A 26930-nucleotide genomic window follows, 5' to 3' on the forward strand; every position below is an offset into this window, starting at 1 on the left:
CAAAATATAATGAATGAACAATGATAAATTTAATTGTCAAGAAAATTATAAAATATTTAAAAATAGAACAGTATAATTATTTAGTGAAATTATGTACTATAAATATAAAAAAGACAAATAAAAATTCATGCTTGACTGAGTCTGTTGGACACGAAGCTGAAGTAAGCCTGTTTATAGAAAGAAGACTGTATGTCTCTTTCACTGAGTATTCACAAACATCCACTGTTCTTTTGGTAACTCTATCTTGAATGTGCTATATACAGCACTGGCTGACAAAGACATAGAACTACTCATCTCGAATATTCACATGGAAATAAATAGAAAAGAAACATTTTTTTTTCATGTCTAATTTTGAAAATGTCATGTTAGCTGCTATTTATTATACTTAGTCATGCTTTGGGGCATTTACTTGCCATCCATTTCTCTGAGACCATTTGAATTTGAAGAAGAAAGCCTGGGGAACAAGAGGCATACGGGAGGGAAAAAACTGAGTAGAAAATTAATTTTTAAAGAAAACAATTAAAATAGCAAAGATTTTAATGATATTTCCATATTTACATTATGTACTCATACATACATAGAGAATGGAAAAGAAAAGATGTAATAGTAAGTCAAAAAATTGAAATTACACAATTCTCCTTAGGGAGATTTATGTAAATCAAGTTTTCAATTTTTTTCTTAATTACTTAGGTGGTTGTTCTTTAAGTTGTGGTTAAAAAAAAACAGGAGAGATATTACGAGCTTTTATAGGATATTCATTTTAATTCTACTGGATAGTTCTAGTACTATGGAACATCTACTTAGATTTCTAGGGCAGTCTCCCTTACCACTTGCTTTAATAATAATGGAGTTTAATTGACATACTTGAAGCCTAATGCTCTTTTTTAGTTTGTCTCTTGGTCATTTTCATATGACCATAATTGTACTTCTGGCCGTTGATGATACTTCATTCCATCTATATCAAATCAGCTGTTTTGAGAGCTGCTTTAGTACATTAATTCATAATTGCAGCCACATGGAGTTTATGATATATGGTTCCAAAATTGAAAATAGAGAATTTATTCCCTGGCATCGTCAAAATTTATGAAATAAGTAATGAAGATTGTTGTTTCTATTGGTTTAAGCACTTTATTAATCACAGCACTTGGGGGAAAGAGCATGGTAGTACAATGAGAAATGCTTATTAAAAAGTTGAATTATTTTGGAATGATTACTTTACCCTGGATTCTAATATCACTTGAAAAATTATATTTCTATTTAGTTTCTCAAATATAAAATACCATATATTTGGAAACATTGAAGACATACGTTTTAGTAGTATATTTAAAATTTTACTTTTCCTCTACGTCCCACCTACTTCTGGGGCCAGGTACCACAGGACAAGTTACAATGCAAATGATAGCCCTGCACCTTTGTACCATAATGATTTTTTACAGTGAGTGGAAGGAGTATTCCTATAAAGCACTTCTCTACCAGTACAGCCAGAATAATTTAAATTCCAACTGGACTACATAAAGCATATCCTACTCAGCCTAAACTAAAGCTATTCTCAATTCAAAGTCCTTTTAGTACGGTTTGACAAATGCTAGTGGCCAGTCAACTGCTGTACTTGAGGGAAAATGTAATGAAAGCTGGAGTAGTAACAGCCAATATCTTACTTTTCCACCTGTTACAAAATCCTGTGTTCATACACACACATTATCACAAGGGCCCCTCCTAGGGCCTTGTAAAGGTATCTGGCCAGTAGGCGCCTGTGTTAGTGAGCAGCTTTGTTTCATTAGCTTTGGGTCAATCTGCCTCTGCACCCATGAGTCACCCCTTACAGATCTAACTTCTTTGACATTTCTCTACTAACAAAGTAACAAGCAAACAAAAACAAAACACCATTAAAAAAAGAAAAATCAAAACCTTCATAACCATTCTTTTTGAATAGGAAGAACTCTAATGTCTCATTTTCCAGTCCCCTCATGAATCCTTTTCTATTTAGCTTTCCAATCCTTTCTCCTCTCTCCATGATCATTCCTCTAAAATTCCTCTCAGTATGATCACTAATGATGGCCTACATTTTCAAAATCAGATGTATAATGTAATATTTATATGGCATGTTAACATACATGGCATGTTGGTGACTCTCCCGTTTTTTAGGACTTCATTCTGACTTCCTTCCTATCTAATTATTTTTAGTACCTTCTACTAATTTCTCTTCCTCTGCCCTCCCTCTAAATAACCGCTGTCTCCAGAGTTTACTTCACTACATTCTCACTCTGTACTCTTTGCATAAACTTCCAGTGCATACATCACTGGGAAGTCTAGAATATGTGTTTACATTAGATTCTCCTGAAAATCTACACCTGCACATCTGATGGGCACCTCAAATCAACCCGATTAACGTTAAACTGTTTTTCCCTTATCAATATAGAAATTTTCAAGCATAAAAAGAGGGAAGACTACTGCAATGAACACTCAACTATTCAATGCCCAACACTAAGCTTCAGAGATTAAGAAACTTTCCAGATCTCATGTTATCTATCCCCCACAAAGCTTTATTTTATTTTATTTTATGTTAAATAAAACCCAAACTGCTATGCCTTTCCATTTGTAAATACATCAGTACACATCTCTAACTAATAAGGGCTTTTTAGATAACACAGCCAATAAAATTAACAATAAATTCTAAATAACAGTTACACTAACTATTACACCAAGTCTATATCAAAATTTCAACGGTTGTTTCAAAGAGCTCTTTTTAAAGTTGGTTGTTCAAATCAAGACACAAATCGGGCAAACAGCATTTGATTCTTGTGTCTCTGAAGTCTCTTTTTAATTCTATACTATCACCTGCCCTCAACCTCTTTTTTTCTTGACATAGTTTTGATTGCTTTTTGCAGTTGTGGTGAATTTTTCCACCAGTTTTTGTATTTCCTATAAACTGGTAATTAGATCTAAAGTCCTGATAAATTGTAGGACCAATATTTTTTTAATAAAAGAATGCTTCATACATGATGCTGTATATTTCCTACTGCATCACATCCTAATGAATATAATATACAATTGTCCCACTTTTCGTAATGCTGAGACTTACTTTCAGGTTCAGGTGATTTCAGCCTAAGACCTATCTTATGAAATTCCCTATCGCTATCCATCTGATCAATGTATCCATTGATGATCATCACTTGGATCTATTACTTTATTACAGGTTGCAAAGTGATAATTTTTCTAATTTTATTATCCTCCTGCATTTGTTGGAAATCATCTCTAAAAAGGAACTTTTCCTACATGAGAAACTGTTCATACAATAAGGGCAGGATAAGTGCTTGATCTTTTCTCTTTTATCATCTATTAAAAGTAACTTATCTTTCTCCTCCTTACTTACTCTTATACCCATATTTGGTTATACAGCACCTGAGTCAAAGCTTTGAATGTATTCTGCAATTCCTCCTCTCCCTCATTCGTGTGTATTGTAGCCAGGTTTTATTTATCTCTAAAGCTTTTCACTGCTCTCTGCTTCTCCACTGCCATTGATTTAAGTAGATTCTACTGAGCATTGCTTATCAGTGGCCACCAAATCAGACTCTAGAACTCTGGCCTTGGATTTTAACTCCTCCCCCACACAACTGCTGAAGTGATGCTTATTCAAAATACAGAATCTGAGAGCATCATTAAGCAATTTAAAATGCTTAAATCCTTCAACAGTTTCTTGACATCTTAAGGTAAAATCCAAGTGAAGCCTTTCACGATCCATCCCTGCTTTGTGCCAACCACACTTCCTATGAGTCTTCACTGAGCTTCTTGGGCTACATAGTTAGCTCTGTGTGGTCATTTGAACTGGCAGTCTGTTTTCACATATTTTTGTACTTGCTAATTCCTAAACCTGGAATCCTAGTCCCCTTTGTTTCTGATTTTCAAATCAATATTCATCCTTTCAGACTGAACTCAAAAGTCAACTATTCAATGAGGTCTTCTCTCATCTTCCCAGACAGAAAGAAGCATTTTGATCTGTGTGTTTGTTCCCATATAGCCTTTAGGGGAGACTCTGTGATTGTACCATTTATGTGGCTGAATACTTTGTGTACATGTCTATCTCTCTCACTAGACAGAAAGCTCCTCAAAAGCAAAGACATTTTCATCATTGCTGAATCTTCGGTGCCTAGGGCAGTCTTTTTGGTATATGATATGTACATGATAATGATGAATTATGATTGGTCCTGTGAAACATATTATGCCTGTGTTCCTTCCCTGCCCACTAAATAGGTACCCCCTAGGCTCAATTTTGTTCTCTGGTTTTCATTCTCTTTACTCACACCCAGTGAGAGCTCATCTACTCTGGACTTATTTTTTATCCAGTTTCCTATCTTCTGTTACCTACAGTGTAGCTTCATTCAGACATTCTACAAACTAAGGTAGCTTCTCTGCCATATAGGAAAAAACTCGTTACCAAACCCACATATATTTTTTTGCTTATTCCTACTTTTTTTTGTTCATGTGAAGTATGATACCTATATGAAGTATCCTTCCTTCTTTCTGCAAGATTTTTTAACAAAATTTTCTTTGGGTGATGACCAAGAAGTGACTTTAATAGAATATGTTCAGAGGCTGCCCTAGGATGCTTGACCCCTTCCTTCATTTGTAGTCTATGAAAGCTGAGTTTACAAGGTTTTACCACACACTTCTTTAGCTGGATTTTCCCCCCATGTATGTATGTACGCTTTGTCTTTTTCAAGAGACTACAACATTTCAAGACTACAACCAAACATTTCTTCCTTAATACATACAGAGAATGCTGCAAAACACAGTATATGCCTTAAATGCCAATACGAATGAAAAAATACTGACCATCTAAATGAATAAATATTACTTCTATAGTTCTAATCACCTTGAAAGTTACTTTCAATGTCACATTCCCTTTTTTAACATTATCATTCTTATTTTAAAATGGAAAAAATAAATATTGGAACAACGAATACAGTGAGCAATCTTCAAACAATAATTATTAAAATGACATAATTAAAATCCATATACATATACCAATAACCCAATAACAAAGGTTAATTAGTCAAGTCAAGTTTGCCTGTGAATTCCTTTATTTCATTATCTTTTCCAGTTTATTGAACAGTTTCTTAATTGCTTAAAAGAGATAATGAACCACCCCAACCTATGTTTTAGGATTAGTAATTTTGATGACGCTATTTCATTTTTTCCTTACTTGGTCTTTCATGCCAACTAAACAGAGAAGAATAATTTGACCAATCTCTCCATACACTTTGCAAGCAATGAAACTCAATGATTGAAATTTATAGGGGAAAATATTCTTTCATTTTACCTTTAACATTATATACGTCACTATTTACAATAAGATACAGGCAAGGGAATAAGAATAGACCACTGTAACCAGGCCCCTATACTGAAAAATCAGATCAGTAACTACATTGTTAAGAACTAATAATGCCATGTTCACTTAAAATGGAAAAAAAAGTTTCAGAATAATCTGCTTATTTAGTGAAAGCTGAGGTTGAAGGTTGACTATATAAACTTAAGTGGTACACAGCTATTTTCAATTACTCATGAAATGTTAAAGGAAATGCACTTAAACCTAATAAAAATTTTTATAGCTTTGTTCCATGCTACTAACACACCAAGTTAAGAAAATTCAGAAACTTGAATTTTTTCATTCTTACTTATTACGTTTACCAAAGTGATCCTGATACAGAATAGTCAGTCATAAATGTTCCTCTCTGTAAACGTATTAGGAAATATTCATTTAATGCTTCAGCTATTTTAGTATCTTGGATAAGTACATCTCCCATTATTATTTGTAATACTGTATCTCCCTCTTTCTACTACCTCTTCCTATACAGTGCTAATAAATAATTTTGAATATGTACAAATCCTACTGAGTTACATATATATACTACATATTAAATGACATATAATTATCATCTTATTAATAATTTAAAATACCCACTGTGTGCAGAAATTTATCAAGTAGCCCTGATAACTTCACTCTCCAAATCCAATGAAAATCATTTTTTAAATTATTTCCTTGTTCAATTCACTTATCCTGGTGCATTAATGTGATCAGAAGCATTTAGAATTCATTATTCACATTTTAAGAGGTTGTGAATGCTTACTTCTCTCTCTCATTGTAATAAATGCATAGAGATCCCATTAGGAGTGATAGACTATAACTACAAAGAGGGATGCATACCCCACTGCTTCATGTCATTCTTAAAAGCAGGGCCTTACTGATATTGCGAGAGTTTTTTTTTTCATTCAACCACATCCTTATCCCTTTATTTGAACAAATACTCACCTAGAAAAGCTGGAAAGTATGCCAATTTTAAAAGGGAGATATTAAAAGATAAAAGCACATATATATATATATGAAAGATGAAAATGTGTATATATATAAAAGCATATATATATATATATATATATATATATATATATATATATACACTGATGTGCTCAGTTGGGTAGGTGCTTAATTTAGTTTAATGCTGGATTGACCTAAATTAAGACTTGCATATTAGTATTTAAAAACAAAATCATCAAAGATTTTTGCTTTTTAATCCCTCCTGCAACAGTAAAAGATAACATCAAGACCTATGCTGAAACCACAGGACTAATTCACTCCCATTGTAACACTGGGAAATAACCTAATGATTTTTTTTTTACTATTTCTCTCTTGAATTCCTTCCTTCCTTCTTCCCTTTCTTTCAACAATATAAGGTAATTGTAGAAAATTCCCTATAGATAAGACAGTTGACTATTTGAGACTTACTCCTGGGCTTTCTGTAGCATGTACAAAGGATACGATGCACTCTTAACTTTATCAGCTCCCTACTATCCATAGGGCCTCTGCTTTTATTCATGCTATGGTAAATTTATCATAGTGTCCTTTTAAAAATATTACTTCTACCTCTGTCATCACTTAAAAGGTAAAATGGTAATAAAATAGCTTAGAGCCCTTTAACTCCTCTTCTGTTTTTACCAGCATGGAATACTGCCCAATAATTCTCTCTGGCCCCTGACAAAATCAACTAATGAAGCCCTTCCTTGCAAAGCTTTCCATTGTGCCTTTTAAAATGCAGTTCTATGGTAAACAAATGTCTATGTATCTTCACTTTTGTACCTTACATAAAACTTAACCCAAAGTTCTCAACTTTCTCTCTGTAGCTTTCTTCAGAAGAGTCTCCTTATACTCATTCCTCTTACATACTTCAGGGCCAGAAGGTGAAGGATGTTTTCCCTTAAGCTGCTTCCAGATCATTTCTTTTTATATTTAATTATAAATCCCTGCTTCTCTGTTTTTCATGCTATCTGTACCTCTACAAGTACCTCCATATTTGACTACTTTCCTGACAGTTTTCCCTAAATGAATGAGGAATTACTACCAGTCTCATGATCTTTCTTCAAGGTCAGCCATCATCCTAGGTGACTTCAGAGTACATAAGAACAGTCCACACAACACCATAACTTAACTAATATTTGAACTTCTCCATTTCAATGGCCATTATTTCCACTGTTCTTTAACCACTTATTCCCATGATTATATCCTAAAAGTTGTCATCCTGAACTAGTCTAACTCTGAAATCTTAAATTCAAATATCCTCCTTCTGGTTCTTTCACTTTCTTAAATACATCATAGCCACTTTTTTTCTAATCACACAGATTCTACCAGTTCCTCTTTCCCTCCATTTTCCACCCTGCTCTCAATGCTGAAGTCTATTAGCCTTTTCCTTGTCTAATGTCCTGTGCTAATGGTCCTAGACAGGATGATTCATTATGCAACGTACACTCTCATTACCACCTCATTCTTCTATACTCCTATTATTTCTCTAAAAACACAAGTCTGAACTCTGAATCCATGCTAAAACCAGATTTCTCTATTTCTTTATCATGGTGAATAAGTATCCATTTCCAAGACTGGCATCATTTCAACTGATAGTCTCTAAAAATTTAGCTTGACCCTCAGCTCAGCATCAGCCATTGTGATAGGCAAAATAATGGTCTCAGAGATGCCCACCTCCTAATCCCTAGAACCTGTAAATGTGTTAGGTTACATGGCAAAGAGGAATTAAGGTAGCAAATGGAATTAAAATTGTTAATCATTTTACTTTAAAACAGGGAGATTATATTGGTTTGTTTGGGAGTGTCTGATTTAATAACCAGGATCCTATAAATGTGGAAGATGGAAACAGAAGAATCATTGTCAAATGCTGAGATATGACAAAGTATTGGCTACTCATTGCTGGCTTTGAAGAGAGAAGGGGGTCATAAGCCAAGGAATTCAGTCAGCATCTAGAACCTGGGAAACACAAGGAGGTGGATTTACCCTAGAGCCTGGAGCAGAAATGCATGCAGCCCTGCTGACACCTCAATTTTAGCTATTGAAACACATGTCAAACTTCTGATCTAAAGAACTGTAATGGAGCAGCCATCTTGGTTAGCAGGTCGGCCGTCACGGTATCACAGCGCTTGCGTTCACGTGACCCTTATTTACTTAATAACAGCGCCAGAATGCTGGAATAGTGATTCCGGTAATTCGGATATGCCAAAGAGAAGTCGTAAAGTGCTTCCTTGAAGTGAAAAGGTGGCTTGATAAGGAAAAAGAAATCGTCTGACGAGGTTGCTGAAACCTAAGGTAGGAATTGAAGCTGTGAATGTATAAGAATCATGTAGGGAGTACTGCCCAGAACTCTGCTGCCAGTGTCCCTGTCCCCGTGGTGAGCCACAGCTGCCCCCCGCCTCTGCAGGAGACCTTCCAACACCAGCAGAAAACGTAACAAAAACACACTCAAGGAAGGAACGAAGATTTACCTTCATAACTAGAGAGCAATGATGGCGGAAGAGTAAGACGCGGAGATCACCTTCCTCCCCACAGACATCAGAAATACATCCACATGTGGAACAACTCCTACAGAACACCTACTAAACGTTGGCAGAAGACCTCAGACCTCCCAAAAGGCAAGAAACTCCCCACGTACCTGTTGCGCGAGGAGAGGGGATTAAGAGCGCTGCTGAAAGGAGCCCCAGAGATGGGCGTGAGCCGCAGCTAAGAGCGCGGACCTCAGCGACGGGCATGAGACGCCAAGGCTGCTGCTGCCACCACCAAGAAGCCTGTGTGCGAGCACAGGTCACTCTCCACACCTCCCTTCCGGGGAGGCGGTGCAGCCCGCCACAGCCAGGGTCCCGGGATCCAGGAACAACTTCCCAGGAGAACGCACGGCACGCCTCAGGCTGATGCAACGTCACGCCGGCCGTCGCCTCACGCTGGTACAACGTCACGCCGGCCGCCGCCTCACGCTGGTGCAACGTCATGCCGGCCGTCGCCTCACGCTGGTGCAACGTCACGCCGGCCTCGGACGCCGCAGGCTCGCCCCGCCCTCCGTGCCCCTCCCCCCCCCCCCCCCCCCGCCCCCGGCCTGAGTGAGCCAGAGCCCCCGAATCAGCGGCTCCTTTAACCCCTTCCTGTCTGAGCGAAGAACAGACGCCCTCCAGCGACCTACACGCAGAGGCTGAGCCAAATCCAAAACTGAGCCCCTGTGAGCTGTGAGAACAAAGAAGAGAAAGGGAAATCTCTCCCAGCAGCCTCAGAAGCAGCGGATTAAAGCTCCACAATCAATTTGAGGTACCCTGCATCTGTGGAATACATGAATAGACAATGAATCATCCCAAATTAAGGAGGTGGACTTGAGAGCAAAATATATTATTTTTTCCCCTTTTCCTCTTTCTGTGACTGTGTATGTGTATGCTTCTGTGTGAGCTTTTGTCTGTATAGCTTTGCTTCCACCATTTGTCCTAGGGTTCTATCCGTCCGGTTTTTTTTGTTTTTATTTTCTTTTCTTTTTTTAAAAAAAAATATTTTTCTTAATAATCGTTTTTTATTTTAATAACTTTTATTTTATCTTACTTTATTTTATTTTATCTTCTTTCTTTCTTTCTTTCCTTCCTTCCTCCCTCCCTCCCTCCCTTCTTTCTTCCTTCCTTCCTTCCTTTCCCTTTCTCTCTCTCTTCCTTCCTTCCTTCCTTCCTTCCTTCCTTTCTTCCTTTCTTTCTTTCTTTCTTTCTTTCTTTCTACTTTTTCTCCCTTTTATTCTGAGCCATGTGGATGAAAGGCTCTTGGTGCTGCAGCCAGGAGTCAGTGCTCTGCCTCTGAGGTGGGAGAGCCAACTTCAGGACACTGGTCCACAAGAGACCTCCCAGCTCCACATAATATCAAATGGCGAAAATCTCCCAGAGATCTCCATCTCAACACCAGCACCCAGCTTCACTCAACGACCAGCAAGCTACAGTGCTGGACACCCTATGCCAAACAACTAGCAAGACAGGAACACAACCCCACCCATTAGCAGTGAGGCTGCCTAAAATCATAAGTCCACAGACACCCCAAAACACACCACCAGACGTGGACCTGCCCACCAGAAAGACAAGATCCAGCCTCATCCACCAGAACACAGGCACTAGTCCCCTACACCAGGAAGCCTGCACAACCCACTGAACCAACTTTAGCCACTAGGGACAGACACCAAAAACAACGGGAACTATGAACCTGCAAAAAGGAGACCCCAAACACAGTAAGATAAGCAAAATGAGAAGACAGAAAAACACACAGCAGATGAAGGAGCAAGATAAAACCCCACCAGACCTAACAAATGAAGAGGAAATAGGCAGACTACCTGAAAAAGAATTCAGAATAATGATAGTAAAGATGATCCAAAATCTTGGAAATAGAATAGACAAAATGCAAGAAACATTTAACAAGGACCTAGAAGAACTAAAGATGAAACAAACAATGATGAACAACACAATAAATGAAATGAAAAATACTCTAGATGGGATCAGTAGCAGAATAACTGAGGCAGAAGAATGGATAAGTGACCTGAAAGATAAAATAGTGGAAATAACTACTGCAGAGCAGAATAAAGAAAAAAGAATGAAAAGAACTGAGGACAGTCTCAGACACCTCTGGGACAACATTAAATGCACCAACATTCGAATTATAGGGGTTCCAGACGAAGAAGAGAAAAAGAAAGGGACTGAGAAAATATTTGAAGAGATTATAGTTGAAAACTTCCCTAATATGGGAAAGGAAATAGTTAATCAAGTCCAGGAAGCACAGAGAGTCCCATACAGGATAAATCCAAGAAGAAATACGCCAAGACACATATTAATCAAACTGTCAAAAATTAAATACAAAGAAAACATACTAAAAGCAGCAAAGGAAAAACAACAAATAACACACAAGGGAATCCCCATAAGGTTAACAGCTGATCTTTCAGCAGAAACTCTGCAAGCCAGAAGGGACTGGCAGGACATATTTAAAGTGATGAAGGAGAAAAACCTGCAACCAAGATTACTCTACCCAGCAAGGATCTCATTCAGATTTGATGGAGAAATTAAAACCTTTACAGACAAGCAAAAGCTGAGACAGTTCAGCACCACCAAACCAGCATTACAACAAAGGCTAAAGGAACTTCTCTAGGCAAGAAACACAAGAGAAGGAAAAGACCTACAATAACGAACCCAAAACAATTTAGAAAATGGGAATAGGAACATACATATAGATAATTACCTTAAATGTAAATGGACTAAATGCTCCAACCAAAAGACACAGATTGGCTGAATGGATACAAAAACAAGACTCATATATATGCTGTCTACAAGAGACCCACTTCAGACCTAGAGACACATACAGACTGAAAGTAAGGGGATGGAAAAAGATATTCCATGCAAAAGGGGAACCAAAAGAAAGCTGGAGTAGCAATTCTCGTATCAGACAAAATATCTACACCTGAATATGCCATATAAACAGAAATTGTAAAAGGTAAAAAATAAATTTGAGTTATCTTCCCCTAAACACGCTTCTCCTCTTTACTCTTGATTTCAGATAATGACACATTTAACAAGCCAATCAATTTAGAAAACTATTTTACTCCTCCCTCTCTCTAAGATACTCACAAACAAACAATCATAGTCTTAATGACTTTACATCTAAAATATTCCTCAAATCATTCTACTGTTTGCTATCTTTACAACACTGATTGTTTACTCCCTCAAATTGTCTTGCTGGACATTTGCAACCATCACTAACTGCTCACCCTAATTTCAGGCTTTTATTCTTTCAGATCTATCATCTACCTAACCACTATAGAACATTAAACTAAAGCACACAACTGACTGTATTTCTGCCTACATGAAACCTTCCATTGACTCTCCACTGTGAATATCTAATCACGTGTTTTTCCTCTCTACTTGGCTATATACTTGGGATAGTATATATCCCAACATACCATGCCCCAAACTGAACACCAGACATTTTTCTGAAAATCTGTCCCATGTCTGACTTTCCCATCTCATTTGATAGAAATTCCTTCTTCCTAGTTTCTCTAAGAAACTTGGAGTTATTCTTGACTCCTTCTTGCTTGGATCCTATATCCAATCCATGAGGAAACCCTATGGCCACTACATTCAAAACATACAAATAACTTGCATACTTGTCACCACACGTGCTACAACATCTTTGCTTGAGTCACTATCAGCTCCAGCTCAGACATATCAATAGCATTATTAGCAGTGTTTCTACTTGTACCCTTGCTCCCTATATTCATTCACATCTCAGTAGCTTTTAAAAGTTTGAAAACCTGTTTTTAAACCTAAGTCAGATCTCAGATCTTGTCTTCTCTGTTTAAAACCCTCCAATGCAAAAACAAAAACAAACAAAAAAAACCCTCCAATACTTTCCTATTTCACTCAGAGCAAAAGTGAAGGTCCTTACAATGGTCTATAAAACCATAAATGATCTTACTCTAAACTATCTGTACTCCTCTCCTATTACTTTCTTCTTTATTCACTACAACGGTGTCACCTCTGCCTCCTTGCTGTTCCTTCAACTTGCTAGGCACAATTCAGCCTTAGAATATGTGCTCTATCTCTTCCCTGTGCCTGAAATGCTCTCTTCCCAAATATCTGCTTCACTATCTCCTTCACCTTCTTCACGATTTTGCTCATGTATCACCTCCTCAGTGAAGCCTACTTTTATGACCCTATATAAAACTGTCACCAGCTCATCTCTATCTGCAAAACAGCTGATCATCTTTACCTTATTCTCCTTTTTTCCCCACAAAGTACTGGTCATCTTCTAACATTATAAAATATAATCTCCAGTAGGACAGGGATCTTGATTTACTTTGCTTACTACTATTTTCCAAACACCTAGAATAGTCCCCAGCACACAGTAGGTATGCAACAAAAAAGTGAATTTATTAAATAACTTAAGTAATAAATATAACTTACAGAGTACTTCACCATCTATTATCTGCCTCTCTAGTCTCTATTCACATCACTCCGGGAACACTAAACTGCTTGTGCTGTCTGCCATATACACTCTTGCGCATATTTCACGCTAATTACCACAACTGTGTCTTTGTTTATAATGCCCCCTCTGCAAAGAATTTCATTAACCAACATATTTCTTCACCTGTTGTATGGACATTAGCATAACTGATGCCACCTTGGGCCCTTACAATTTCTCCTGTCCTTCTACTGACCTTACCCAGGACTGTACTATGCAGTGAATCACTTCTCCGTCATCAAGGGCTTTGTAGTTAACAGATATTGTCTAATAAGCATTAGGACAAGGTGGCCTTTATACGCTCTTGGTCTCCAAACAATGATGAGAACCTTCACTGATGTATTCTTGGCACCCATGAGACTAGTTACCCATTCATGAATCTTGACTTGGGACTGAATGTCTTGCTTCCAAGCACCTACCCCCGTACCTTAGGTTAACTATAAAATTGTCCCAATGGCCACTGAGCAGTGGGGAGGGCAATGAATGCTTCCAGATTGCTGTCTACCCAATCCCACCCTGTGAAGTAAGTTACCCTATAATAAACTGATCCATTGATTATATGCAGCTGCCTGCCTCATTTATCAGTCTCAAGACGCCTTCTCATTTCAGTAAGCACTTTTCATTCCCTACCTCCTCCAACACCTGTATAATGCTGATTTATCTTTTAAGGTCAGCTCAAGTATCCAGGAAGTTTTGCCTGCATTTGGATCTCTGGCCAGTCAATGCAGTATTTATCAAATGAAGTGTATACAATAAATGATTCTGTGTGAATAAATGAATCCTATGGCAAGATATGGGCATAGTAATACAAGTGAACCCTGAGCATTTTAATAACTTATTGATTTTTGCAAATTATTTTTAGAAACTTTTTGACACAACCAACACCTAGCGAATTGGAAATATATATTAAGCCTTCTTTTATATTTTTTTAAATTTTGAATTTTTATATTCATTTAATAGAACTTGATAACATGGATAAATCATATACCAAAAATAATTCACTTCCTTCTAAAGCAACTATGACATTTCAATAGCAATAGAAAACAGTTTTAGAGAATTTTTTTCACATTTGCACCTGAGTTACTCGCAAATGAAATACCAATTATCTACTTTTGAGTGGGGAAATTCACTTTTGTGATAACTGGAATTTATCACTTTAAATATTAAACAATAAATTTACTCTTTGAGATAATTTTTGTTCTAAAAAGTATAATACACTGTTCTGAAAAGAGTAGAATTATTTTTCATTACTTTGAACAGCAATTATTACATTGGCCCGTGGCTCAGTAACTGTTCCTAGAATGCTCTCTTTGCTTTTTTTCTCAATTTTAAATAATATATTTCTTCTTGATTATCAGTGAGACATCTCAGCCTACTTTCAAGTTTAATTTCTAATATGCTATGAACTGGATTTGCAAATTTCTAAACTTGACCGTTTGAATAAAAGTAACAATAAAGGAATGATGGATGAGCTCTCCTTTGATAAGGTACGTGTGGTAGTTAATTTCATGTGTCAACTTGAGTGGACCATGGGGTGCCCAGATACAACCGTTGGGAAGAATTGCTTCCTTAGCAAAGTTACATGTAAGACGTCTTTTTTCCTTGGTGCCTTTTAGGCAAATGCTTCTTAAGGTTGCGTTTGATCATTTAAAATAATTCATGCAATCCCAAGCTGCCACTGATTTTTATTTTAATGAAAAATTAATTATAATAATAGCAATCAAACTAAAGCAAATTAAATTTAATACATCTGTTTTTAATATGCATATCTCTCTTCCCTCTATCCCAGACTTTTCTCTTTTCTTCTCCTATGTTATACAGTCATGGTGCGCCCTCAATTTTGGGTTCTGGGCTTCTGTTTCCATTATATTAGTCAAAAACCTGGGTCAGAAATTTCATATGGATTTAAGTAAATGTCATACTTTGCTCCAAAGGGCTTTTTATTTCAAACCTGACCTCTACTTGCAAGATAAAAGTTTATGATACCTTGCTTTTGAAATGGCAAAGCATGGATAAGTTTCAGAAAAATGAAGATGAACGAAAAGACTTCTTGTCACATTCTAACTAACGATTACACTTAGAGGAAATTAACTATTTTTTCTAGGTCAATGCCTGCTTTCTTTCTTGCTTATTCATGTACATATTATTTCTTTATTTATAATTGTACTAAACACATTAAAAATATTTTTCTACCTCCCCAATTCCTCTGGCAACCACCATTCTATGTTCTGTTTCTATAAATTTGAGTACCTTAGATAACTCATAAGGTGAAATTAATGTATTTCTCTTCCTCTTTTGAAACTTCCTTAAAGTTTCATCAACAGCCAGCTTCAGTGTTCAACCAACTGCACTATTTTGAGGCTTTTTCTTATAAAGTTGAAATCTGTGCACAGCAAATTGGGTTTTAGTGCAGAGATAACCTGAACTTTTATGTCTTGGCAGTGCCAGATTTGAATTTACAGTATGCAAAGCCTATTGAGTTAATTAACCTTTATCCTAACTTCTAACTTGAAGAATTACCAGGCAAAGAATCCATTGAAAAACCCAAATCTGTTCTGAAAAATGGAAAGGAGAAAGAAAAAAAGAGGGGGAGGGAGAACGGGAAGGAGAAGAGACACATACACACACACACACACACACACACACACACACACAAGGGAGGAGGAGATGAGCACATTAATTATGAGGTTGTAGAATTAGAAGTATGAATATGGAGAAAATATTTATTAGTTGGCTAATTGATATCCGTATTAACATTATTTCTCAGTTGGATCAGATAATATGACAGTTCTCTAGAAATCATTTTTAAAATCTTGATACTGCATCATAATAGATTTTCTGGCATATGTGAAAATGTTGTTCATTTCTGACATACCTCAAAAGTAGATGAAGTCATTTAGAGACAGGACATAAAATTTGTTATCTCCACCGAGTGTCACTAAATGAGGCAAAGCCGAGTAAGATTTAATTGAAATATTTCCTTGAAATCATTTCCACATACTTCCCGAAATTTTTAAAAACCCAAAATTCTAATTCTGGAAAACTTGAGGTAAAAACTATTACCTTATGCAGCTGACTGGTTGCAGAGTCCTTTGACTAAAACCCAAGTACTACTCATTTGTATTTCAAGTGTTTATGATGAGTTCTTCTTTTGTTACATAGAAACAAAATATCTGAAGCCAATATAGTTAAATGAAATTTAATATTCTTTGGTAACACACACACAAAAGTGAACAAAAGGGTATCTAAAGTATATAAAGCTTACCAAGACTTTTATTTATGTACGAGGTATTATGAGATCCTCAAAAATACAGAGAATATCCTTTTTGTTTACCAGCTCTCAATAAATATGATAAAAGAAAATATAAGTAAATATCCTGGGTAATAAATGAATGATTGAATGAATAAAGCAAACAAGCAAAAAAGCTCAAACAAAATGGGAGATGCTAATACTTTTCCTGCTGTTTCACTTTTAAATTAATGTTCAGGACTATATGCTATAAGAGCAGGAACCATTTTGCTAAGGATTCCTTTGGAGAAGAGGGCTTGAAAATGGAGCACAGTACGCAATGCTTTAGAAAGATGAAACAATGGGTATGCCTAGGAAGTATCCATTAGGTAGCAAATGAGTCACTACAAAGCAGAAACAAGACTATAAAAAGTGAAAAATATCTTGAATATATGTAACTATTCCAACATGTTTATAATTTAAGCTCCTCTTTTTATCCCCCAGTACAATTTCTTATTCCTCTGTTATGATGCTTATTAGTCCATTGGAAAAAAATAAAAGCTGTGATTCTATTTTTATGAATAGTAAGACCCGAAGAGAGTGGTTAATGTCAAGCTTACTAATGAACAAGATAGGACAATGTTCCTAGGAAGGACAGAAAGGAAGAAAGGGGAATGTAGGGAACCAATGGGAGCTGAGAGGGGAATTTAAACTACTGGAAGGCTGCACAGTAACAGACACATGGCAGCACTCATCTCTTTGCCTGCTTCCATAGCATCTCCTCTTAAGGAGGAATATGGCTTTCTGTCACCATGATTGATGCACAGAATCACAGACATGTCACAGCATTAAGAAGCTTCATGACTACAAAGGCATGCTGCTTTAAACTGAACTTTAACTGAGCTTAAATATAGAGCACAGCTGTCAAGCAGCACAGGGCTCTCTTCCAATCTATTATCATTAAAATGATATTCCGAACTGATTGCAATTTGAAACGATAGGGATGCTGTTACTAGAGGAGATGGGTCAACTCTGTGTCAAAGCTGAAAATCATTAGTTGCCTACAACTAAAAATATTTCGTTTTAATCACCCTATAGAAACAAAGAGCTTGGTTATTTTGAGCATTTAGTAATTACTAAATTTTCATAGAATCCTAAGAATGTTATGCAATAAAAAATATCCAATACAACATGAATGAGAGAATAAATCAAAAGATAAAAAAAATAAACCTGCATCTTATTAGCAAATGAAATTAATCAAAACAAAGGTACTAACCAGTCTTTCCCTTTAGGACCAGTTAAGTTGAATCTCTGTAGCAAACTTTAAGCACTTCATCCACATAATTTTCAAATAAAAATGTGAGTTGTAAAGGACGGAAAAATAAGAACCACAAGCCTTCTGTGACTTTTCTTTCTATGTGCATCTGAGAGAACCAAAAACATAATGTGCCATGATTTGAGGCAAAATTTAGTGGTTCTGAGTCTACAGTACTCTTGTATGAGCCTGACTGAAAATCAATTTCCCAAAATCTTTTTCCACGTAAAAATTTTAATCATCCTGACAAAGTAAAAAACATGATAACTAGTATCAGAATAACCTGCCTTTACTGAAAGTCACACAATGTAGACACATCAACAACAAAGCAGCAGTATTGCTTTTTTGTCTGTTAATGAAAGAATGTACTCACACATTCAGAACAAGGCTGTGTACATAGTAGGTACTCAATAAATATGTGTTGCATAAATAATTATATTGTAATACCTGTACCATTTGTATAATTATACTTCTGCACTACTCAAGTTAGACTTTAAGCAGAATACATATGAAATATTCTCAACAATTAGTTGAAGGACTACAAACTAATCATACAGAATGAACCCATTATAAGTTGTATTATTGTACTTCTTGATTTTTTGGATTCTATTTTTATTACAAATGCCAGGATCTGAGATTGTTCTCAGCTGAAATCCAGCCTCTCTGCAATAAATTAATAAGTTAAACACTGGGTCCTAAAGGTAAAGTTATAGTTGTACAAAATAACCTCTTTAATCCAACACAAAATAACTCACTGTCTTTTATACTGTCTATTTTAGTTGATAGTTTAATTGGAAATTGGTTTTATTTTCAGAAAAAAAGGAGACTGGCACTACACTGGTCACAATTTATTCAAGATTGATGCTAACTGATTAGATTTGAGGGTGAATTCTATATGGAACCAGGAAAAAAATCATGAACAACACAACTTTACCATAGCTCAGTAACCTTTTCTCATCCCCACAGTGGAATCAGTAGTGAAATTATAAACTGTAAGTAAATTTATAAATTATAATACATGAATATATAAATACATACAAAATATAATAATATTGTATGTATTGACTATGACACCCCTCAAAAAAAAAAGCCTATATTGGTCTCAACTTGATATGTCTGCATATTACAAGGCATTTGCAGAGAATCAGTACTTCAGGCCACTACTGGATGGAGACCTGAGATGGAGTAGTTACAGAGTAGGCAGAAGAAATACTTTATACACATGCTGAACCACAACCTCTAATATCAGCTTAGAAAGAAGAGAAGCAGACAGACCAACGTGGAGCATGGCTGTAAGCATGAGGTGACTCTGTGATCAAAGGAGTCTGGCAGCGTTGTGACTAAAAGCAAAGATTCAAGCAGAGCTGGGTTTTATACTAGCAGCAGCAGCAGCTATAGAGCAAAGTACAGTTTTAACATGTGTATAACGTAGAAATGACCATTGGTCACTGTGTCCTTTTTGTCACTTAGTCTATGTGAATAGTGATTGCTATAGAAGCGGCATTTTTCATAGAAAGATCAAAGATTTTAATATGACCATTCTTCATTGGGAGACCATGTGAGATCAGCTAGGACACATCAGCTGGCTTTGACTGTAATAGTAAATCTACTTAAACGTGACTGAACATAGCAGAGTTAGATTTCCACAGCATGTGAAAATAGCATCTTTTCTTTTTGTTTAGTTCTAATGAAATATAAATATCTTAAAATTAAATAATACATGTAAATTACCTAGGTCAGTACCTGGTGCATACAAGTACCAAATAACTGTTTGTTCCCATTGCTAATGATAAATTAATAAACTTTCATTGATCCCAAATGATCATGAAGTAAATTTTTCTGTCAAATTATAGTTACACATAAGGATTAAACATGAGAGAATTAGAGTACAATAAAATGTGTGGGAGACTGAAATAATCCTGGCTATGTAAAACTTAAGCTGTCATGGGTAAAGCAGCATTTATCAGTTGGCCAACATAAGCAGCTTAGTAAGAAAACAGCAATTCTATTTATGGGATTTTGATTTCTAGTCTTCTCTTGAGAAATGCCTGTCCACCAATGGTCTTTCTGTGTTCCACAGTTCCTAAGTTTCAATTCAAAGTGATGAAATAGAAAGAGAACTTGATTCCTTGATATCAGCTCTGAAGTTCTTATTGTTCAGTTCTTCAAAATTCTGGAAGAAATTAATGTCCAGTTCCTTAATCCATATTGCACTTTCTATCAGGAGCCCACATAATACATTAAGTTCACATAAAACACATATTTTTTAAACGTTTTCCTCTGTAAGTCTTTATCGCTAATTCATTCATTTATTCACCCATTGATTCATTAAATAAAATTTCTGAGTGCCTGCAATAGTGTCAAGACACTATGCAAGGAAGCAGAGACACAGCAGTGAGTGAAAGCAGGCGAGAGCCCTACCCGTAGGGAGCTGACAACTTCATAGGTAAAGCAGATGTTACTCAAATAAGCATCTGAGAGAGGGAGCTGACTTAGGATACAGAAAAAAAAAAAAAAAAAAAGGTTTCCTTGTGCAATTAATGATTGCCTAGAGGCAAAAGGAAGAGTTCTTTTTAAGCAGAGGCGGTCTGTTTGCAAAGGCTTTGGAACAAGAACATGCAATGCTCCAGGAGCTCCAATTTTCTCCCATTAACACAGATAGAGTTCCAAAATTAAGCAGAGCATGGTGCAGAGCAGGGGCAGAAGCTTGGCCTAAATTTTCCCTTCTCTAGTCAACCTCCTTGTCCTGAAGAATTGCAAGATTCCAGAATTCTATGACGACTGAATAATTTATCTGTACTGAATGATAATGTTGCAGAGTCTAACTGATGATGGGGTAATAAAGGGACAATAGGCTAATTATGAAAGAGTCAGCTTTTAGTGACAGACAAATATCATAGCAATTAGCATTGGGACCGATTTATATATACACATATGCATCAATTTAGGAGTTTTTCAATGCTGTAAAAATCCTGTAAATATTCTGTTTACACTATTTACTAAAGTTTGCTCTGGGAATCATTCTATTTGTTAATCCTCTACTAATACTTTCCAATATATTCACGGATTTGTGTCCAGTCAATGCTATGGTTCAACCCAAAGCAGGTTAAAACTCTGAGACTAGAATACAGTTATACATCATAAAACTTGAGATGATAATTTTTTAATATCAAAACCAAATAAAACAAACATATGGACACCAAGGGGGGAAGGGGGGTGTAGGATGAATTGGGAGATTAGGATTGACATATATACACTAATATGTATAAAATACATAACGAATGAGAACCTGCTGTATAGCACAGGGGTCTACTTAGTGCTCTGTGGTCACCTAAATGGGAAGGAAATCCAAGAAAGAGGGGATATATGTATAGATATGGCTGATTCACTTTGCTATACAGTAGAAACTAACACAAAATTGTAAAAAACTATACCCGAAAAAAAAAAAAAAACAAAAACCCAGAGGCAGAGAAAGAACAATAATAAAATAATCAGATGTTAATATTGCCAAGGTCAATCTTTATTGGTTTATACAACTCAAACTATTCCCATTCTGATTTCTAACAGGATATGATTTGCTAATTGAGTTGTAAACTAAAATCGCTATTAGATTCTAAAGAGACAGCAAATTAAGGTCTAGGCATCTAACTGATCAGACAGACCTTTGAAAGACAGTGAGGATGCTTTATGCTCTGCCTGCCTAGGACCCCAAAGTTCTTTGTTGACTTAAGGCACTTATTCTGGCTGATTGCTATTTAAGTTTATATGTTTTCTCCATTAATGATAGTTGTTGTACACAGAGAAAAATCATTAGTCTCTTTTCCAGATTCTGTACTGGCTAGTGCAAATACAGAAAGCCTACAGACATATTAGATTTCTTCTGTCTTAAAAAAAATAGTATATACCAGAATAATCGGAAGCAGGGACTGAGATATTTTTATAACCACGTTCACAGAAGTGTAAATCACAATAGCCAACAGGTGGAAATAATTCAAGTGTTCATTGACAGATGAATGATAAACAAAATGTAATATGCAAATACAATGAAATACTACTCTGCCTTTAAAATTCTGACGCATGCTACAGCATGGACAAACTCTGAAGACATATGCTAAGTAAATAATCCAGTCACAAAAAGGCAAACACTGCATGATTCCACCTACATGAGGTACTTAAGAGTGGTCAAATCCACAGAGATGGAAAGTAGAGTCATGGTTGGCAGTGGCTGAGGAGAGGGAGAGGATGGGAGTTACTGTTTAATAAGTACAGAGGTTTAATTTCAGAAGATGAAAAAACTCTGGAAATTGACGGTGGTGATCGTTGCACAAAAATGTGAATGTACTTATTGACACTCAACGGTCCACTTAAAAATGGCAACTTTTATGATATATATTCTATCAAACTTAAAAAATAACTTCTGACTCTATAACGTCTTCTATCACCACCCCATTTTTTCTTTATAGCACAACTTTCCAGTGATTTACTTTTTCTTACTATTTCCAATTTCCTTACTCTCATTCTCTCTTGAACCTACTCAATCAGACTTTTAATACTAATACTTTACCAAAACTTTTATTCTTGAGGCCTTCAAAACTTCCACATTTCTGAATACAATTATCTCCTCTCAGTTTTCACCATACTTTAAATATCACTTTATGACTACACATGCCTGGATGCCTGGAACAGGACTGGTTTGTGTCTATTGTTCAGATGTAATTAAGAGTGCCCCCTTTCACTTTCAGAAGTGTAAGAGACTGGATGATAAATCTTACTGTGAGCCAAAATATCAGTATTATATATAGTTGCTCACTTCCTCCTCAATTAAACATTTTATTTACTTGGCTTCCAAGACACCACATTCTCCTAGTTTTTGTTTAATAAACAGTATACTCTTTTGCTGGTTTCTCCTTATCCCAATGATTTCTTAATGTTGAACCCTCCCAGGGGTTGTTTCAGTCAAACTTTTGACGATCTCACCTAGTCTTTTGACTTGAAAAACAGCTATATTTTGATGACTCCAAATTCGAGGACTCCAGCGTGGACAGCTCTTCTTATCAAAATTCATAGAGACAACGGCTCCTTGTTATACACACTTAGATGTACAATGGGTGCACAGTAAGTCTAAACATGAGCTCCTCATGTCCACAATTATCTGCTTCATCTCCATTCTTCTAGTTGTTCAGGCCCCAAACTTTATATGTTTTTCTTTCTCTATGCCCTTTGCAAATCCTGTATATCATCACGTTCTGTAGATTCTAACTTCAAAATATATCCACAGTCCAATCATAGTTTCCAACATTGACTGTCACCACCCTGATTTGGGCTGCCACCCTCTCTTCTCACATTATTGTAGTAGGTGGTTTGTTTATTCCTGCCCCCATCTTGTGTGTGTGGGGGGGTGAATGCATTCTCTTCTTAACACAGAAGCCAGAGGGATCCTATGAAAGTATATATCATAATATGCCATTTCTCTGCTGAAAACTTCTCATCTCCTTCCCATTTTTCTCAGTGTAAATGCCAAAATTCTTACAATAGCCCATACGGCTCTACATAATCTGACATCTCTTTACCTCTTGATTCATGTCCTACTACTTTTCCTCTCTGATCCAGCCAAACTGGCCTTTTGCTCTTCCTAGAATATGCCAAGCGTGCTGTTACCTCAGGGACTACTTGCATTCTGTGGCTCTGCAATACCCCCCTTACCTCAATTGCCTTTTTTTACTTAATTTTTCTGTACTATTTATCACAATCTATGATATATTGTATTTACTTATTTGTATTGTATCAATCATCCCGCTGGAATATAAGCTCATGGTTTCCATGTGAGCAAGCATTTCTGTCTGTTTTATTCATTAATGTATTCTCATTGCCTCAGTGCACTCAGCAGACACTCCATTATATCTGTTGAATGAACACAGACTGAAGAATTATACAAATAAGAATAGTGACAATAGCTGCTTGTTGATTAAAATCCAGGAATGATTACTTTTTATTAAAAGCCTACTTTTGCTAAGCACTGTCTAGGAGATAAAAAGAAGAAAAAGCCAAGGGCCCTCATTGAATTCATATTCTATGGGAGATGCAAAGAAATAAACTGTTATACTTACCCCCAAGTTTTCTCCATTATTAAATAGCATCACCATTTATACAGTTGCTCACGTCAAAAATTTAGTAATTATTCTTAATTTCTTTTATATGTTGAACTCCGCATGCAATCCATCAGTTATTTCTAGTTAATACACCTTCAAAATACATCCTGATTCTAATTAGTCCTCATCACCTCCCAAATATTACCATTGGTCAAATCACAATTATTTCAACTGGAGTTTTTAGTAGCCTCAACTGTGCTCTCAGCCTAGACTCCTTCCACTTTTAAGCAGCCAGAGCAATGTTTAAAAACTGAACATCTGTCACTCCCTACTGAAAACTTCCCGAAGTTCTCACATCATACTTGGAATGAAAGCCAATCTCCTTTCCCATGCCTACAATACCCAACTCTCTCAATATCATCTTTTAAAACTTTTCTCCTTTCCTCGTCTTTGGGCCCCCTGGTGTTCTTGCAATTCCTACAACATGTACTCATTGCTCTCTTGAGACTTTCATGCTTCCTCTTCCTCAGCCTCTTCTTCCGATCTTTGCTCCCTCACGTCATGCAGGTTTCAACTAAATGCCACCACTTTAGTGAGGGACTGCGTGACCTCCCTTCCTAAAATTACCCTCAGGTCTATCAATCTTCAGACTGCACTGTCCCTTGATTATTTCATAGAACTTACCACTGTGTGAAATTGGTTCCATTATCCTCCTTTAGAATGTAAATTTCATATCAAGGAATTTGTGTATTTACTACTATAGCCTGAGAACTGGAATAGTGAGTGAGTGGTGGTTAGAAGATACAATAGGTGCTTTAATAGAAGCACTTATTTAATCATTGTTATTGAATACCTACTATGTACCAGGCACTTTTTCAGAGACTGTGTTTACAAAAGGAATAAAACATAACACTATCCTTAGGAAAAGCATAGTCTATTTTGAGTGTCAGACACATAAGGAACAGCTGATAAAATATAATGCCACAATAAAAAAACGTTTAAAATACTATTACAATGAATAAAAGGGAATATTTCTGCCTGAGACAGTTAGGAATGATTTACAAGAGGAGTGGACTTTTGTATTGTGCTTTGAAGGAATTTACAATCCAGGAAAGAAGGAGCATTCTACATAATGGAAGTCAGACATCAAAGCAAGAAGAGAACAGAAATATTATTGCATACAGGTAAGGGGTGTAGTTTATTCCATTAAGCTAATCAGATAATACAATTTTTAAGCTGTCATGTACTCAGTCAGTAAGAATCAGTACTCACCATAGTCATGACAGTTTTTCTCAATATAATTGGCAACATTTCTTCTGATTATTTTGTGCATGCAAATGACATATGTAATAGTATATCTACTTTTTTTTTAAAAAAAAGCTTCCTTCTTTCCTATTCCTTTAATTATAATTTTACTTAACACAATCTGTTTTTAGCATCCATGACCTCTTTTGAATGGCCACACAGATATTGTGCCACAAAGTCACTCACAGTCCTGTCCAGAGATTTAATGTTCTAATCTCCAACTTCCTAGAGAAGAGTTTAACTCCTTTGTTATAGCATCCTTCAGAATTCTACCACCACTTTCTGGCGTAAAGCTGAAAGAAGAACTATCATTCTATACTCTACCTATTTTCATTTAATATTGATTGAAGTTTCTCGACTGCTCAATATAATTAATGCTAGTTTCTATAATTCTTCACCTCTAAAATATAAAAAATAAAATAAAATATAAAGATATAAAAAGAAAGATTTCAGGAAATACTTGTAACATACTTAACTTGCTGATATGACAGTCTTCATCTCTGAACAATACTCATTTAGAAATATGTATCAATATGAAATTCTGCTGAGGATTAAAGATATACATTGCCCCAGAACATATTTTCAGTATATATTTAGTAAGTGATGCCAGGTATCCTCTCCTCTCTTTCATTTTAATATTATTATTATTATTATTATTACCATCATCATCAGTTCTACTGGTATCATTATTTACCAGAATCAGTATTCTGGTATAAAATAAAATAATTTTATTCCCTTTATTCGCTAATATAAATATCCACATTGAAAAAAAAAGCCGTAATTGGCTCTTATATATGCACTACATTTTTTGCTATCGTCAAATGAAATTTTTAGTTTACTTTAATGACAAAATAATTTCCAGTTGAAAAAGAAAGAAAGAAAAGGCACAACTTTAATGAACCCTTGGATGCCAGCCAGCATGATTATTTCAAGAACCTGTCTGTTTGCTCATAAGATTTTCTCAAACCACTTGCCAGATTTTCATGAACCACTGTTGACCATTCAGGAAGAGCTGTGCTTTTCAAGTTAGCTGAGGCTGCAGCTTAAGAAAGACAATAATTATCTCAACTGCTATGAAACATAAGAAAGAAAAATACTCCTTCTTAACTTCTTCTGACATGGGACAACTGTGTTATTAATAGGTTTAGGAAAGCCAAATACATGTGGACCATCCTCTTCTGGGGGCAATCTCAACATATTCCTGCAAAGAGTCTACCATTTTCTTCTTTTTCTGCGTGCTATCTATTCACCAACACTACCCAGAATCCTAAACTTACTTAAGTAGCACACTGTCCTGACATGTAACTCTCTCCATCTTTCCATCACACAGAGGCCCCTAGAAATTTACTTTTTTCTTCAGTTCTGCTATCTTTTCTCTTAGAATCTCATCTCACAGTGCAACTTTCCCAGGCACTCAAGTGCACATCTATGATTTTGCTACATTTTTCCATGGGCAAAGAATATCCCTTTCTCCTCTGTTCTAACTATCGAAATTTTACCCATTCATCACAATTAGTATTCCAATTTTTATGAAAACCTTTTATTAACACAGCATTCTGATATGATTTTTCCTTCCTATGAAGTCATATTGCAATTACGGTCAGCTTAATATAGTTGATAATTACCACATACTACACA

At 36.0% G+C, this 26930-nt stretch overlaps 1 protein-coding gene across 4 annotated transcripts in view; it reads right to left on the reverse strand.

Annotated features, from left to right (window-relative positions):
• Positions 1–26930, reverse strand: part of GRID2 (glutamate ionotropic receptor delta type subunit 2) — a 1377005-nt gene that overhangs the window by 1175484 nt on the left and 174591 nt on the right. The window contains exon 1 of one of the 4 annotated variants that reach the window (XM_079920111.1): positions 8988–9257. The exons of the other annotated variants lie outside the window; for them this stretch is intronic. Within the exon in view, the coding sequence (XP_079776237.1) occupies positions 8988–9084 (97 nt within the window). The 5' untranslated portion in view covers positions 9085–9257. Of the gene's footprint in view, positions 1–8987; positions 9258–26930 lie in introns of those variants that run through there. 4 annotated transcript variants of the gene reach the window in all.

Source organism: Stenella coeruleoalba (assembly GCF_951394435.1).
Source record: "Stenella coeruleoalba genome assembly, chromosome: 4".
Lineage (NCBI taxonomy): Eukaryota > Metazoa > Chordata > Mammalia > Artiodactyla > Delphinidae > Stenella > Stenella coeruleoalba.